The sequence below is a fragment of the Tetrahymena thermophila genome, assembly GCF_000189635.1.
Source record: "Tetrahymena thermophila SB210 genomic scaffold scf_8254470, whole genome shotgun sequence".
Classification (NCBI taxonomy): Eukaryota; Ciliophora; class Oligohymenophorea; order Hymenostomatida; family Tetrahymenidae; genus Tetrahymena; species Tetrahymena thermophila.
Genome location: NW_002476246.1, coordinates 537429 through 553490, shown reverse-complemented (window position 1 = coordinate 553490; position 16062 = coordinate 537429). Strand labels below are relative to the sequence as shown.

Below are 16062 nucleotides of genomic sequence, written 5' to 3'. Positions count from 1 at the left end.
AAAGTCTATCTATTTGCTGAAATTTAGAAAATAATTATAAAATGATAAAAAAATATGTAACATAAATTAAAGTCTATTTCTGAATTTTCAGCATTAGAAAATAATTATAAATTAATAAAGAAGAGTATTAATATGTGATAAATTCTTTTTACCAAATTTAGGCAAATAGAATTGATAAGAAAATATGTAAAAATATATTAAATCCTATTATTTAATTTTCAGTTTTGGAAAATAATTATTAAATTTAAATAACTATTAAACATAAGTAAGTATTTTCAAATTTGTTTATTTCCATTAATATCTTATTATCTTATATTATATTATTAGATAGCTTATTCGATATTTTGATATGAACCAATAAATTATAGTTATCCTTAATTCTTAATCATTATATATTATACATTTTTTTATTTTCATTTATTGATAATATTTTTATTTTATTTACTTTTTCATTTTATTTAATTTTATTTGTAAGTATAAAAAATTTTAACAAATTATTTCGAACGAAAGGAAAAATAATGAGAAATAAAATAATAGATATTGGAAGGAGGACTTTGCTGATAACATAATATCGTATTTTATATAATTTTTTGTAATTATCTAAAATTTCTACTTTTTTTATAAATGCCTGATTCTTTATTTAAAAATATTATTAATTTTGATGATTTAAAAATGAGCAAATTATATTTGAATATCAGTTTTTTAGGATGTTGTTAAACCAAAATTTATCATAAATAAAAATGAATTAAAAAAAAATGGCTTAGACTAACATTTTCAAATATATTTTTATTTAATTTTAAACTCATTAATATCAATACCACTAGATTTTAATTAAGCGTTTGGCTATATTAATTTATTTAATAAATAAAGATTTAATCTAAAGTAGATTACAAAATTTATAATAATTATTTTTTAAAAAAGAATATCATAATATTTTAGATCGAATAGAAAGAATTGAATTACTTTCATTATTTTAGAGATGTATTTATTAATTCAAAATATGTGATATTCTATTAATGTTTAATATATTTATTGCTTTTACCTAATAATAACTATCCAAATTAATCGATTAATGCCTTCCTCCTTATGTTTATAGTTTAAAGTATTTTATTGAAAAAATAAATTTTTTACTCCATATTTTATTTTTGAAAGTAATTCTTAATTTACTTTCATGTAACATGAATTAAAAAAATTATTATTTAAGATTAAATATTTGATAAAAAAAATTAGCTTCATTTTTTCTTTCATCAGATACGAAACATTTATTTAATATTTTATTTTATTAAAAAATATTTATAAAAGCTAAGTTTATATTTGTTACTCAAAAAATAATACTTTGAGAATAACAATAAAAATACAATAAAGAAAAAATACTTATATTATTCGATTATTTTTTATATTATCATTCTTTATCGTTTTTCAATAAATTGACATCAAAAAGCTTTTATGAAGTAAATAAATTTTATTAGATTTATTATTTAATGAAATAATAGTAAAAAATAATGAGATCTTTTGATTAAAAAAAATAAGAATACATTAGATTATTTGTTTTGAAGATAATTAAATTGCTTTTAAAGTCTTTTAAATAAATTAATTGTTGAATTTCAATTATTAATGAATTTTTTTGGCAGATAGTGCTGAATTGTAATTTTTTTAATTTTTAAAAGAATTTTCTAAACAATTTAGTGTAAACTTAAAATCCATTTGAGAAAGGAAATTTGAAATAATTTTTTGAAATATTTATTGGAGTTAAGTTGTTATTAAATATTAAATTTTATTCCTTTAAAAATCACTTTAAAAAATTATACTTTTACATATAGATTATAACATCTAAATTTTTAAAAAAGTAATCAGTAAAATAATAATCTTAATATTGTAATTTGAAAGGTTGTTGATTTTCTCATTGCACTTAAAATTGATTTTTTAAAGAGGAAACATATTTTTATAAATTAACAAACTTAAAATTACTAACAGATACACAAAAATATATTTAATAATGTAACCAAATATGCTAAGCTTGTTCTAGTATTAAAAATTTTGAGTATCTTGGATGTAAATACCCATTTTATTTTGATCAGGATAGCTATAATTGCGTTTAATCTTGCCTTAGCGGAACATATGAAAACTAAAAAATGGATTGCGTTTCCTGCTCTTCTAAATTTTGCTTAATCTGCTCACCTACTGAATGTTATTAATGCTAACCTGGGATACTCTGTGATTCCAGAAGATTAAGTAACTTAATCATTTAATTTTCTTAAAATCCATTACATCTTTTTTACTCCAGTAAGCCGTAAGGATGCATTTTGAATTGTAGAGATGTATAATATTTGCTTGATAGAGAGTGCGTATATGAATGCACCATTTAATTTAATAGCTATTCCTTAGATCCGTCTTCTATTACATGCCATTATTTATAGATTTGCCCTTAGTTATCTTATATTCCTACATTTAAACCAGTTGGTCAAATATAGTTCTTTACATCTATAAGTGAAGGTAAGCAATATAATTTATGTTTTTCGTAGTTTTATTTGATTTTTTTTGTCGTTCAATTTTTAACTTAAATGAATATAAACAAATATCATAAAATAAATAGAAAATGTTAATAATTTCTTTTTCAAAAATGAAAGACGAAAAAATTTTAGTAAAAGATCAACAAAACATATATATACTTTCTTTAAAGACAAGTTGATTAAAACAAAATAAATTAAAAAATAATTTTTTATTTATTTTAAATTATACAGACCTTTATTTTATAGTAACACGCACTGATTAAGTATTTTTTATTTCCATAATTTTTCAAATTAATTAACGTGGTTTAAATTTGAAAAAAAAATTTGATTTTTTGTTTTTTTTTAAAAAAGTAACTAAAAACAAATAAGAGGTAGTAGGGTGTTAATTAGTGAGAAACTGCAATAATTTGATTACTATTTTTAAAAATTAATAAATTAAGAAGGTTTAACATTAATCTATTTGCTTTTCTATGTAAAGAATATCATAATTTTTTAGATTTAATAGATTTAATTACTTTGATTATTTTTAGAGATGTATTTAGCATCTAAATAAAATAAAATTTTGTGTTGAAGCAAATTATTTGAAGATAATATAGAGTAATTGTTTTATATTTGTAATTATATTATGTGATATTCTATTAATTTTAAATATATTTATTACTTATCCAGGATAATAACTATCCAAATTAATTAATTAATGCATTCCTCCTTATGTTTCTAGTTTAAAGTATTTTATTGAAAATATTTATTTTTTACTCCTTATTGTATTTTTGAAAACAATTCTTAAATTACATTCATGTAACCAGAATTAAACAAATTTTTATTCAAGATTAAATATATGATAGAAAAATATATGTTTATTTTCTTCTATTCTATCATATACTAAACTTTTATTTAATATTTTATTTTATTAAAAAATATTTATAAAAGCTAAGTTTATATTTGTTATTCAAAAAATAATTCTTCGAGAATAAAAATAAAAAAATAAAGAAAAAATACTTTAGTTGCTTCTATTTTCAAAAAAAAAAATTTAAAAATAGAAGAGAATCAAATTATATTATTAGATTATTTTATCATACTTTATTGTTTTGAAATAAATTTATCAAAGCTTTTATGAAGTAATATTATTTATTAATTGTATTATTTAATCAAATAGTAGTAAAAAATAATGAGATGTTTTAAATAAAAACAATAAGAATCATATTGATTATTTTTTTTGAAGATAATTAAATTGCTTTCAAAAGTCTTTTAAATAAATTAACTGCTGAAATTTAAATAATTAATTGATTTTTTTGGTAGATAGAGCTGGACTACAACTTTTTAAATGTAAAACTGAATATTCTTTAGAATTTAGTGTAAACTTAAAATCCATTTGAGAAAGGAAAGTTTAAATAATTATTTGAAATATTTATTGGAGTTGAGTTGTTATTATATATTAAAGTTTATTCCTTTAAAAATTACTTTAAAAACTTATTCTTTTACAAAGAGACCATCTAGATTTTTTTAAAAAGTAATCTGTAAAATAATAATCTTAACATTGTAATTTGAAAGGTTGTTGATTTTTCTCATTGCATTTAAAATTGATTTCTTTATAGAGGAAACATATTTTTATAAACAATATTTCTAACAAACTTAAAATTACTTACAGATAGATAAAAAAATATTTAAAAGTTGATGAATTTAAAAGGTTTGATAATTATCCATTTAATACTAAATAGGATTTTCCTTTCTTTAGGCTAAAAAGATGGTGATATTTAATGTAACCAAGCATGCTAAGATTGCTCTAGTGATAAAAATTTTGAGTGCCTTGGATGTAAATACCCATTTTATTTTGATCAGAATAGCTATAGTTGCGTCTAATCTTGCCCTAGTGGAACATATGAAAACTAAAAAATGGAATGCGTTTCCTGCGCTTCTTAATTTTGCTTAAGCTGCTCATCTACTCAATGCTATTAATGCTAATCTGGATACTCTGTGAATCCAGAAGATTAAGTAACTTAATCATTTTGTTTTCTTAAAATTATTACATTTTTTTACTCTAGTAAGGATGCATTTCGAATTGTTAAGATGGATAATACTTCCTTGATGGAGAGTGCGTATATGAATGTAGCATTTAATCTAATAGCTATTCTTTAGATCCTTCTTCAAATACATGCATTTAGTTATAGATTTGCCCTTAATTATCTTATATTCCTGCATCTTAAGCAGTTGGTCTATAATAGTACTTTAGCACATCTATCAGTGAAGGTAAACATTAATAATTTATATTTTTCTTTGCTTTATTTGATTTTTTTTACCCTTCAATAATTAACTTAAATGAATATAAATGCTAATGATATATAACATAAATGAAATTGAAAATGTTAATAAATTCTTTTTCATAAATGAATAATAAAAATTTTTTAGTGAAAGATCAACAAAACAACTCTATATTTTCTTTTAAAACCAATTGATTAAAACAAAATAAATTTTAAATTAAAAGATTAAACGCCTTGCATTATACTTTCTTTTTACTAAATTAAAACATTCGATATTCTTAAACTAAATATCGAATTCATATAAAATAATTTAACTCTATTATTAAATTTATTTTTATTTATCAAAATCACTTTTAAATAAATGATTATATAAAATACTATTTATAAATCATTTTTGATATATTTTAAATTATATTTAAATATATATGTGTAGTACCTAGATTACTGCCATTTTTAAGACTACATACACTAATAATAACAAAATATATTTTACTGCAAATGGAAATTATCAAATTTATTTCGCGGAGAATTATGATTTCAATTAAGATAGATATACATAAAAATTATACTTTGAGAGATTATAAATAAATTCAATAGGTTTCGAAAAAAGTAGATATTATAATTTTTTTAATATTGATCTTATTTTTATTGCTTTGATCAAAAATAATTAAAAGAAAATTGAAATATTATAAAATTAAATAATTTAAATTATGAATATTTTATAATAGATTTTTTATCTTTTTATTTAAAAAATATTTTAATTTTTTTATCACAAAGTTAAAATTTATTATTGACATTTAAAAAATAGATAATAGCACTATGCTTTAGATTGATCAATATGGCAAAGTTATTGTCAAGTCAATTCCTTAGCTAGAACTTCAAGCTTATTATACATTTCCTCAGTTAACATAAGTAAATTATTTTATTTATATTTATTTCAATTTTTAATTTCAATAAATAATAACAGATCTCAGATTGTGTACTGCTAGTAGAATAATTAACATAAAACAAAATATTATCTTGTATAAATACTAATACTTAAGTTTTAGCTTTTTATATCTCATCTGGCATACTTTTATCATAAAATATTACATTTAATTAATAAATGGCAAATATGAAATATTTAGATGGAATGAAAATTACTTTTATGACTTAAACAAGATAAATAGTCTAATACGACTTCCAATCTTAACAATTTTTTGTTGTTGATAATTCATCAAATAGTCTAAATTAAATACTTAGTGTTTAAAATTATCAGAAAAAAAATGATTAATACATTCTTGCTATTAATTCCACAAATACAATTTTTTACTATGATTAAACATTTAATAAGAAAATACTTTTGTAGTATTCATCAAAGACCACTCTTTATATGAAAAATTTAAATACCTAAAATATGTGGGCATTCTACTAAAATAATAAAATAGATTTTTATTAAATAATATTTGGTTAGGCTCCTTTACTTGTCAAATAAATTACTTCATAAAATGTCATCTTTTAAATATTGAGATCTAATTAAGTAAAATAATTTTTTTAGAATATTAAATAACATCATTTTTTTCAAAATATAAAAATATAGAATTTGATTCTAATTGATAGTCAAAATATAGTAGCAACTTAAGTATTCTAAATTAGTTCAAATATGTAGGTCACTGAAATCACTAACACATTGCCACCTGCTTTCTTTAATTCTGATTGCTTTTGGAGATCAAATAATTTCTTCGTCTCTCAAAAACAAGATCAACTTTATATTTTCAACTTTACCTCAAATAATTTTACTCTTTCTTATACCTTATAATTATCTTAACCTTTTGTTTGCTCACAAACTACCTAATATGTCATACAAAATAATAATAAAGTTTTTTTGTTAATTAGAATAAAATTAGATGTGTAAATTTAAGAGCTCACTTAAAGCCAATTAATGTCTGTAAATTCTATTTAAACTTATTTCTCATCTGAATAGCATGCCAGTTTCTATACTTAGATATTATTAACTTACCGAATAGTTAATTTTTTGAATACTGCTACAAATAATTAAATTTTAGAGTTAAAAGCTAATGGAATTGCTAATTAATATGATTTAGAGTCAAGATAGATTGCTAAATAATTCTATATTTGGGATGATTTTTATTATCCAGATTAAATAGCCATTACAACTTTACGTCTATACAGCTGTTTAATTGTAAAAGAAGAGGAAAAAATAATAGTTACTGGAATAAGAAATGGAGTTTTAACTGTAAGAGAATTGAATTTATATACTTTTGAAATACTTTTAGAAAACTAGTTTAGTAATGTAGACATTACACCTAGTTAAATAAGTTATTTTAATTAACCATTCTACATCCAAAGTACAAAAACCTTGATAGTTTATATTAGTAGTATACAAATCCCTGCCCTTTAAACAGAATTAAGACAACTTCATATTTTTAATTATAGCTAAATAAATAAACAATACAACTACAAATTCTCAGTCAGATAAATAGTATACGATGTTTAAGTTTCACAGAAAACTGGTGATGTTATTTGTTTCTTAGCTTTGTAAGTTTACCTCACTTAAATAGTCATCTACAATGTTTACAAAAATGTAAATTTATTTTAATCTAATTAATTAGTTAACCATTTTTTTAAAAAAGTAAAATCCTGTTTACATATCTCAAACATTTTATAATGTTTGTGCAAATTAGTTAGGTTTTTTTAATTTAAACTAAGATACTATTTATTATTCTGATTTTTTTACAGGGATTATAAGTATGAACCTTCTCAACAATTATAAGAGATTTGTATTTAGTAAATATACAAGCATTATATCTTATTATATATCTCCAAATTTAAGCTATTAGATATTTAGCTTAAGTCCTTATAATACTGTTTAAATTGTCTCAACTGTAGATAATAAAATCCTATAAGTAAGTATAATTTCAATATATAAGTAGTTTTAAATCATTATATATTTTTAAATTAGGTAATAACTAGTGGTGCATACATTCCATAATACATTAGATATGACAATAAAGTATTTATTTGCAGCAATACTTACACTTTATCATACTATGATGGAGATACAAACACACTCATACTTTACCAAAACTAATATTATGGACAAAACATATAGGCCTTTTTACATAAATAAAATTAAATTATATTTATAAATACAAAGGTCTATCTCACAATTAGTTTAGATAATCCAAATCTTTAATTATAGAAGGTAAGTTAAGTTAATTCATTAATTATTATTTAAAATTTATTTTTTTCAAATAAAAAATGTTTAATTAATAGGTTGCATAAAATGCTATCTTGTAGCCATCTCAATTTGATGATATTTAAATTCCTTTAAGTTTTAATAAAAATTAGGTAGAGTAAATGGTTGATGTAAAATCAATATTTTGCTATGAATATTAAAGTGATGATTATTTAAATACATCATTTTTCTTACATGTTGTTAATTTTTATGAGTTAGATATACAGCTAAATGTTTATCCAAATAGAATAAATGTGATTAAATACCAAAAGATTATAGCATATATTAATATCGATTTAATTCAACCACAAGATCTAGTTTTTGATAATTACAGATACTATCTATTGTATGATAAAAAAGGATTTTATTTTCCCAATTAAAAATATATGGTAATCGTTGTTGGATATCATATTGCTTTTATTAGCTCATCTAACTTTGAAATTGTAAAATTTATTTAAAATATAATTTTTTTCTATATTTAATTGGCATAAAATAATAATTTAAAAGCTATTTCATTATGTGTCTTAATCAGTATTTATGAATCTTGCTATTGATATAGAATTAGGTTACATAGCTTTTATAGAAAACTACTAAGATTGCATAATCGACTTAAACGTAAATAAATGAATAAATTTAAGAATAACAATTATTAATAAAACATATTTTCTTAATTTATATTTTAGGCTATTTCTAAAAATTGCATAACTAATAATTATGCATTAAACGATGATTATTTTCATGGAACTATTATTTAAAGAAAAAAATAGTTGATAATCTTTTATAGTTAATATAATTTAAGAGTTTACTCTTTAAAAGAATAAATTTATAAGTTTTTAAAATATTCAGTAGACTTTTTACCTTATTCTATATAGTATAATGATTCTGGTAGCATTATTATTATTGGAGAGAATTAAAGTTAAAGTTTTAAGATACTTAATTTAGATACATTTTTATTGTTGGATACATCTTTCCCGTCATTTACTACTTAAACTTTTGAGAATCTGTATTAGGTATGATAAAATAAATAAATTTCAGTTACATCTGCAAATTATATATTATTTTTTAAATAAAAGTTTTATTTTTTCTCTGATCAAGTATAAGTGATGCTATTTTCTTCTTACAGTAATTATATAGTAATCTATAACATAAATACTCAGGAGAGTCTTTAAAAAATCTAATTGTAGTACTAATTTAATTATCAAAGTCAAGTAGTTGTTGATGAAAATCTTGATTTGATTATATTCATTGATAACTAAAACTAAATTGAAATTATTTCTTATGATACCAATTAAGTTGTTAAAATATTTTAAGTAATATAATTTAACATTATTTTTTTTAATTTTATTAAAATATATTTCATTTTTTACTTAAACTTTTTTTTTTAATTTTTTTGTTTATGAAATATTAAAATAGTTAGATAAGTAATAAAACGACCCAAATGCATACTAAAAAATATTGATTTGGGATAATAACAAGAGAAAACTCTTTGCAAGCTCAAATAACATATTTTATATATTTGATTATGATACTAACATTTTTATTTGCAAGTACCAATTTTAGCTTACAATCTTTGATATTTATATCAGCTTCAATAAAAATTAAATATTTGTTACAGACTATTTGAATTTAAAAGTTTTTGATTACTCTATCCTTGAGTTTAATTAAAATTCATTGTTGCCATAAAATTCAATTCCAAATATATTAAAGATTAATGAAAGCCAATATATTTTGTTTGACAATAGTCAATCTACTCTTAAAAATATAGTTAATGGTGAAGTAAAAGATGTTAAATACTTTAATTAACTAAATCCTTCATACTTTTACTTCAATTATTACAATAAAAATAATTCCTAAATTTATGTAATAACATTTAATTAACTCTCAATCTATAATGTAACTTCAGATAGGATAAATCCAATATTTTCTTAATTGCTTGATTCTTAAATAATAACTTTTATCAGTGATTCTGATTTTCAAGTTCTTTTTCTAACGCAAAAACAATCTTTATACTCTCTTTAGAAAAATCAAACTACCCCATAGCTCTTGATCCTTATCTATATCTCAACAGGAATAGGCCAATTTTTTATGATTGATGATTCATTTTTAATATACTGCTCAACCAAAAACACAAGCTAATGGAATAAAATAACGTTTTAAAACTCCTAGTCTCTTTCTTCTTAAATAAAACTTGACTAATTTTAATTTAATATAGAATAAAATGATATTGTTAAAAAAATTGTTAGGATAGACAATACTTAGAATATCATAATATTAACGAATAAATGTATACAAATAATTGATATTTTGACAGGAAATATTTTAGAAATATCTCAATTAGATTTCTAAAACCAACATTCTTAAATCTAATTTGATCCTATTTATTAAAGGATTTACTACGTAGATAGAATTATAGGATTAAAAGTATATGGCCTAAACATGCAAGTTTTTAAGTAGAATTTACCATCTTCAGGTATAAAATTAAAAATTGAGGGTGCTTTCATATTTATGCTTTCATTTAACTCTGTAAGTATATATTTAAGATAAGACCTCAAATTATTCTAAATAATTAGAAATTTTAACAGCACTTAATCATTAATAGATATTGAGTACACTGGATTTAATAATATATTCGTTTTATATTTTGACAATTCAATTAGTTTTTTTAATGCTAACCCTTTCACTTAACCTAAGTTAATTGATTTCTTATAAGTAAACAATTATAAGGTTTTATTATCTTAAATACAGTCCCAGAATTCTTAGTATTTAATAGTTGATATGATGATTATAACTATATAAAATGCTATCAAATACACTGCTTAGTTAAATGTTGGCTCAATTTTAAATAGTATTTGTTCTGCCTAGTTATAAATACGAACAGACTAAAATGATTTAATAACCAAAAATCAATAGAGTGATTATTTGAATTTATTGTCACTTAAATAACTCTTAATTTAGAACATTGTCTATAGTATGTACATAGATAATGACGAATAAATTGATCTAAAGTATCCTTTTGTTAGTTCTGGATCTGTTACTAACTAATACTCACTAAATATTTAAGCTATAAATAATAATAGTATTTATCTAAAAACTCAAAGTAGCACAGATTAAAATATTGTGGAGCTGTAACTATAAAACTTAACAATTTCATTTAAAAACTTAAATAATACTCAGTTCTTGTTTGGAAATCAAACCTTTAAAAAATTAGAAAGATTATTTTTAAATGACATAGAATTATAAGATTTTGGTAATAACCAACTAACATTTGAAGGTATTAATCATCTTTTTATATAAAATTTAGTGATTAATGGTGAATAAATTCAACAGGTAAACAAATAGATTATGCTTTTCTAAAATATTGATATAATTGTAATACAGAACATGACTTTTATCAATTGTTAATTTAATAATATAATAAATCTACTTAAATTTGTTAATATAAACAAACTAAACATAAATAATTTCAACATCAAACTTAACAGTTTAAATTCAAACTTTAAACAAAGCTCTATGATAAATATCTCATATGTTAACTTACTTACAATAAATAATACTAATCTTTTAAAGAATACATTTTAAAACATTTAAATATTCACAATAACTAATGTTACTTCAATTAGTATTAGCAACATGGTATCATCTTAAAATTAAATAATAATCAATTAAAACCTAGATTTAAAAGGAATTATTTTCTACTTTGAAGCAACCCCATAGGTAGATTTTCAAAAAATTAAATTTAATACTCTTAACTTTACATCTCTCTCATCCATTTCTTTATTAAAATTCTCTAATGTAAATCAAACTTTGCTATTTAATGATTTTTATTTTGCGAACTTTACATTAGAAAACAATTATAATAGCTCGATTAGTAGTTAATAACTTTTTATTTTAGAATGCGAGGGAATACTTAATTCTAATTTCTCAAATATCCAGATATTAAATTCAGATATGATAGGATTTATTAACTTACATGACTTAAAAAATAAAAACGGAATTATTATTTAAAATTAAATATCAACCTACTACAACTATTAGCACACTTTTTCAAAAACAAATCAATTAATGATACTTAATGCTGAATAATTAACAATATCAAATTCTATTTTTTCATCTATTTCTAGCATTAATTCAGATTCTGGCTTTATTTAAATTTAAGTTAGCTAAAACTTTCTTTTAGATACAACTTAAATTTAAAGCGTTGATCTTAAGTAAAATAGCTTTATTTATATATCCTAAAGTCCTTAAGCAGTTATCCAAAATGTTGATTCAAAAAATATAGAAACAAACAGCATAGCAAGCGTTTTTTATTTATCATAAATTTCTAGTTTGATAATGAAAAATAACACTTTTATCTCAAATATATCTAACCTTGATGGAGGAGCTATATATTTAAACTTAATAGAAGAAATAATCATTTTAGATAACACTTTTTAGTAAAACGAATCAAAGACAGGTAATGGGGGAGCTATTTACTGCTTCAGTAGCATATTTTCTTAGTTTGAGGGCAATACTTTCTTTAAAAATTCTTGTCCATAAGGTTCAGGTGGAGCATTGTTGTTGAACAATTGCGATATTAAAAGCATGATATAAAATACTTTCTAATAAAATTCTGCTCTAATAGGAGGTGCTTTTAGATATTAAGGCATATAACCTTATGTTTTATAAAAAAAAAATGTGAGCCGAAGGTTACTTACCTTAAATTTAAATTCTTTTATCAAAAATTCTGCATAATTATTTGGAAAAAATATAGGTTCTTATCCTATTTATTTGGATGTTAAAAATTAAATGAAAGATGACTAAAAGATTTAAAGTTTTTAATTAGAAAATTTATAAAGTGGTAGCACATCTTCACCAATATTAATGAGATTAATTGATGAAGAAATGAGAGAAATAAGTTTTTTTAAAAATACAAAGTAGATAAATTAAGAGATTCTGATTGAATTTGGTAACTATTTACTTGAAGTGTAGAGTAAAGAAGTTGGGCTTGATGGTAATCTCAGATAGAATTATAATTTTGATTAATTTGGTTTCCTATTTAATGTGTCCTATTCTTATTAGCCTAATGCTAACTCATCTATTTTAATTAAAACAGTTAGCCCGATTTTTATTTTAAATACCACAACTTTTAAATTTGACTATGAAGAGCTAAGTATTTCTATTGATGTTAACTTCAGGAAGTGTTAGTAAGGAGAAATTTTACAAGCTTTGTAGAAATATTAAATATGTTATACTTGCTAATAAGGTAAATCATTATTTAATAAAATTTTCAATTTTTATTTTTTAATAATAATCTGGGGTGGAAGGGAGGGTGGGGGTTGTTATTAGGGTTTCAGGTAGAGCCCGAGAAGCTAAAATGAAAGAAATAAATTGTATTTTAAAATAATAATAAACTTGAATAAGTACCCTTACTACTCCTCCATATTTATTCTTATTCACATATTAAAAAATATTTTAAAAATTAAATAATAAAAAATATTTTAATCATACTATTAATTTATCATTAAAAATTCTTTTTTTCTTATTATTTTTCTTTTGATAAAATAATTTTTTTTCATTTTAACTTTTTTGTAAAAAAAAATCTCAATTTCTATCAAATATATATTCACTATTGTATTTTAAATAACTAAAATGACCAATTTTTATTAAAAAGGAAATTATTGCCTACAAGATCCAAATTAATTTGAAAATTTATAGTGTCTCAAATGTCCTATTGGTTCTAAAAATTGCCATTCAAATATCATTCAGTTATAAAATGGATACTGGAGTTAGGACTAAAACTCTGACTAAATATATGAATGTATTAATCCAGAAAATTGTATCCCTGAAGATCCTTCAAATAAGTTTGGATGCTCTCTGGGACATGTAGGAGCTATTTGTGAAACTTGTGATTCTTAAGGAGTTGTTTGGGGCTCAAAATTTGGAAGAAGTAATGGTGGAATTTAGTGCTAAGAATGCATTAAGCAAAATACAATAAACTCTATCCTATTTCTATTTCTATTTTTGATTATATTTTGCGCTTATTTAATATTTTAAATTTAAAGATAGCTGACATTAATATAAAAAAATATGAGCTGGTTTTATTTAAGAAAACTTAAATTAATTATACTATAAAATCAAAATATTAGCAGTGTTTCTTCTTACATCAAAATTCTTATCAACTATTTATAATTTATAGCATTAATAAATAACTTAGGTATTTAGACTTAATAGTTTCTCTCTGTTGTTGAGATTGGAGGTGGAGATCCTGTATAGCATACAGTTTATAATTTAGATTGTATATTTAGTAATTATGATTTCTAAATTCCATTGTATGCATTAAGAGTATTATTTATCAATTTCTAAATAATTGTTATATATTTACTGATCCAACTAGTAAAAAGCCTTACAAACATCTTTAAGATAGATGACCGTTCATTTTAGATTTCTTCTTTCACACTAGTATACTTATTCTTTAGTTCTTCAATAATTAAAGTATTGATATAGTCTTCATCTTGTAGAGAAATAGCAGGCAATCTATATATTATTTCTGAAATGCAGTATATGTGTTATACAGAAAAACACAATTAAATCTTACTATATTTAATAGTACCATTACTTTCAATATGGTTCATTATAATCCCAACATCATTTTCTATTTATTTGCACAGTAAAAGATAAAAATTACAAAGCTTGCTTTATTTGTATAAATATGGTCTTTTGTACTAAGTAAATAGTTTTTTTTAGTAAAATTAAACTTTTTTTAATAAAATTTATTAATCAATCAATAGGAATATAAAGAAAAGTCTTATTATTGGGATTTAGCTAGAAATCAAATAAGAGCATCTCTAGTTATATTTCTAAATTTAATTAGAACTTCACCATAACTAAAAGCTATGTTTTTATAATTTTTTATGTATATTTACCTTATAATTTAGATCAAAGTAAGTCCTTATTAAAGATAGTAGTTAAATAATATTGATTAATTATCTTGCAAATTAGTAATAATGAGTATATTCCTAATTTAAATGATATTAATTACAGATAATACCTAATTTAAACTGCTATTGTAAAGCATTTTAATAACCTTCAATATAAGTTTCATAGGGATCTTGCTCTTAATAATAGTATAAAGACCTGTTCCTTACAGTATACATGACCTAAATATGCTTTAAAGATTCTAAGTTTTTTTATCCAAATTAATTCCTAATTCTATTTACAAGATTGCTTATTAAAAATAGATAAATTTGTTAAGAATAAACTCTTTATGGAAAATAGTCTAAAGGAATTTAAGAGAGGTGATTGCAAAAGAAGTAAATTTTAAGAACTAAAAATGGTCTTAGTAATACAAGCTGCAATAGAAAGATAGTTAATTCAAAATTAGAAATTCATCAATGAACAAACAGCTAAAATATAATTTTTATAAATAAGCGCTAGAAAATAGTAATAAAGAGAAAGACCAACATTGAATAGAAAATTATTTCTAATATTAATAAATTTAAAATTAACAGATATGTTAATAACAATAATAACTTTATTAAAAAAAATTGTTTACTTAACCTGTTTTTATTTTTATTAACAAGTTTTTCTAAGATTTTATTTTTGAATTTACAAAATTTAATTTGAAATAATTAAAATCATATTTATTTATTTCTACTTCTTTTTATCAGAATTATTTAAAATAAATCAATTTTATTTATTTTTTAAATTTACTGTGGTTTCTCATTGTTTAACACTAAAAAAAAACTTTTTCCTCAATATTGGGTGTTCATTAATAATTAAATAATTTTATTATTTTTAGTTTTGGTATCTGCGAAAAATATAATTTTTGTGTTAAACAAATTATTTGAAGATTATAAATGTTTTTTATCTGTGCTTAAATGAAATTAATAATTCAAAAAAAATGATATTCTATTAATTTTAAATATTTTTATTGCGTATCCCGAATAATAACTATCAAAATGAAAATCCAGATTAATTTCTTACTCCTTATATTTTATAGTTAAATATTTTAGAAAAAAAAGGATATACGAGTTGAAAAATTAATTTTTTACTATATATTTTATTTTTAAATTATTAA

At 20.9% G+C, this 16062-nt stretch overlaps 2 protein-coding genes across 2 annotated transcripts; both read left to right on the top strand. All coding sequences in view use genetic code 6, as the record gives it.

Moving 5' to 3' along the window:
• Positions 1 to 1996: 1996 nt before the first annotated feature.
• Positions 1997 to 2307, top strand: TTHERM_001090199 (hypothetical protein; the record flags this gene model as incomplete). Its single annotated transcript, XM_012799428.1, has 2 exons — positions 1997 to 2025; positions 2079 to 2307. The coding sequence occupies 2 exons, from the start codon at positions 1997 to 1999 to the stop codon at positions 2305 to 2307; spliced, it is 258 nt and encodes an 85-aa protein (XP_012654882.1).
• Positions 2308 to 4184: 1877 nt separating this feature from the next.
• On the top strand, positions 4185 to 15451 carry TTHERM_001090198 (transmembrane protein, putative; the record flags this gene model as incomplete). The annotated part of the gene is made up of 15 exons (XM_012799427.1): positions 4185 to 4502; positions 4553 to 4757; positions 5577 to 5680; positions 5736 to 6287; positions 6348 to 7352; positions 7402 to 7456; positions 7508 to 7674; positions 7731 to 7973; positions 8045 to 8449; positions 8514 to 8621; positions 8690 to 9016; positions 9080 to 9316; positions 9420 to 13248; positions 13657 to 14711; positions 14774 to 15451. 15 exons carry the CDS (start codon positions 4185 to 4187, stop codon positions 15449 to 15451), a joined length of 9288 nt encoding a protein of 3095 aa, XP_012654881.1.
• Between the last annotated feature and the right edge of the window lie 611 nt (positions 15452 to 16062).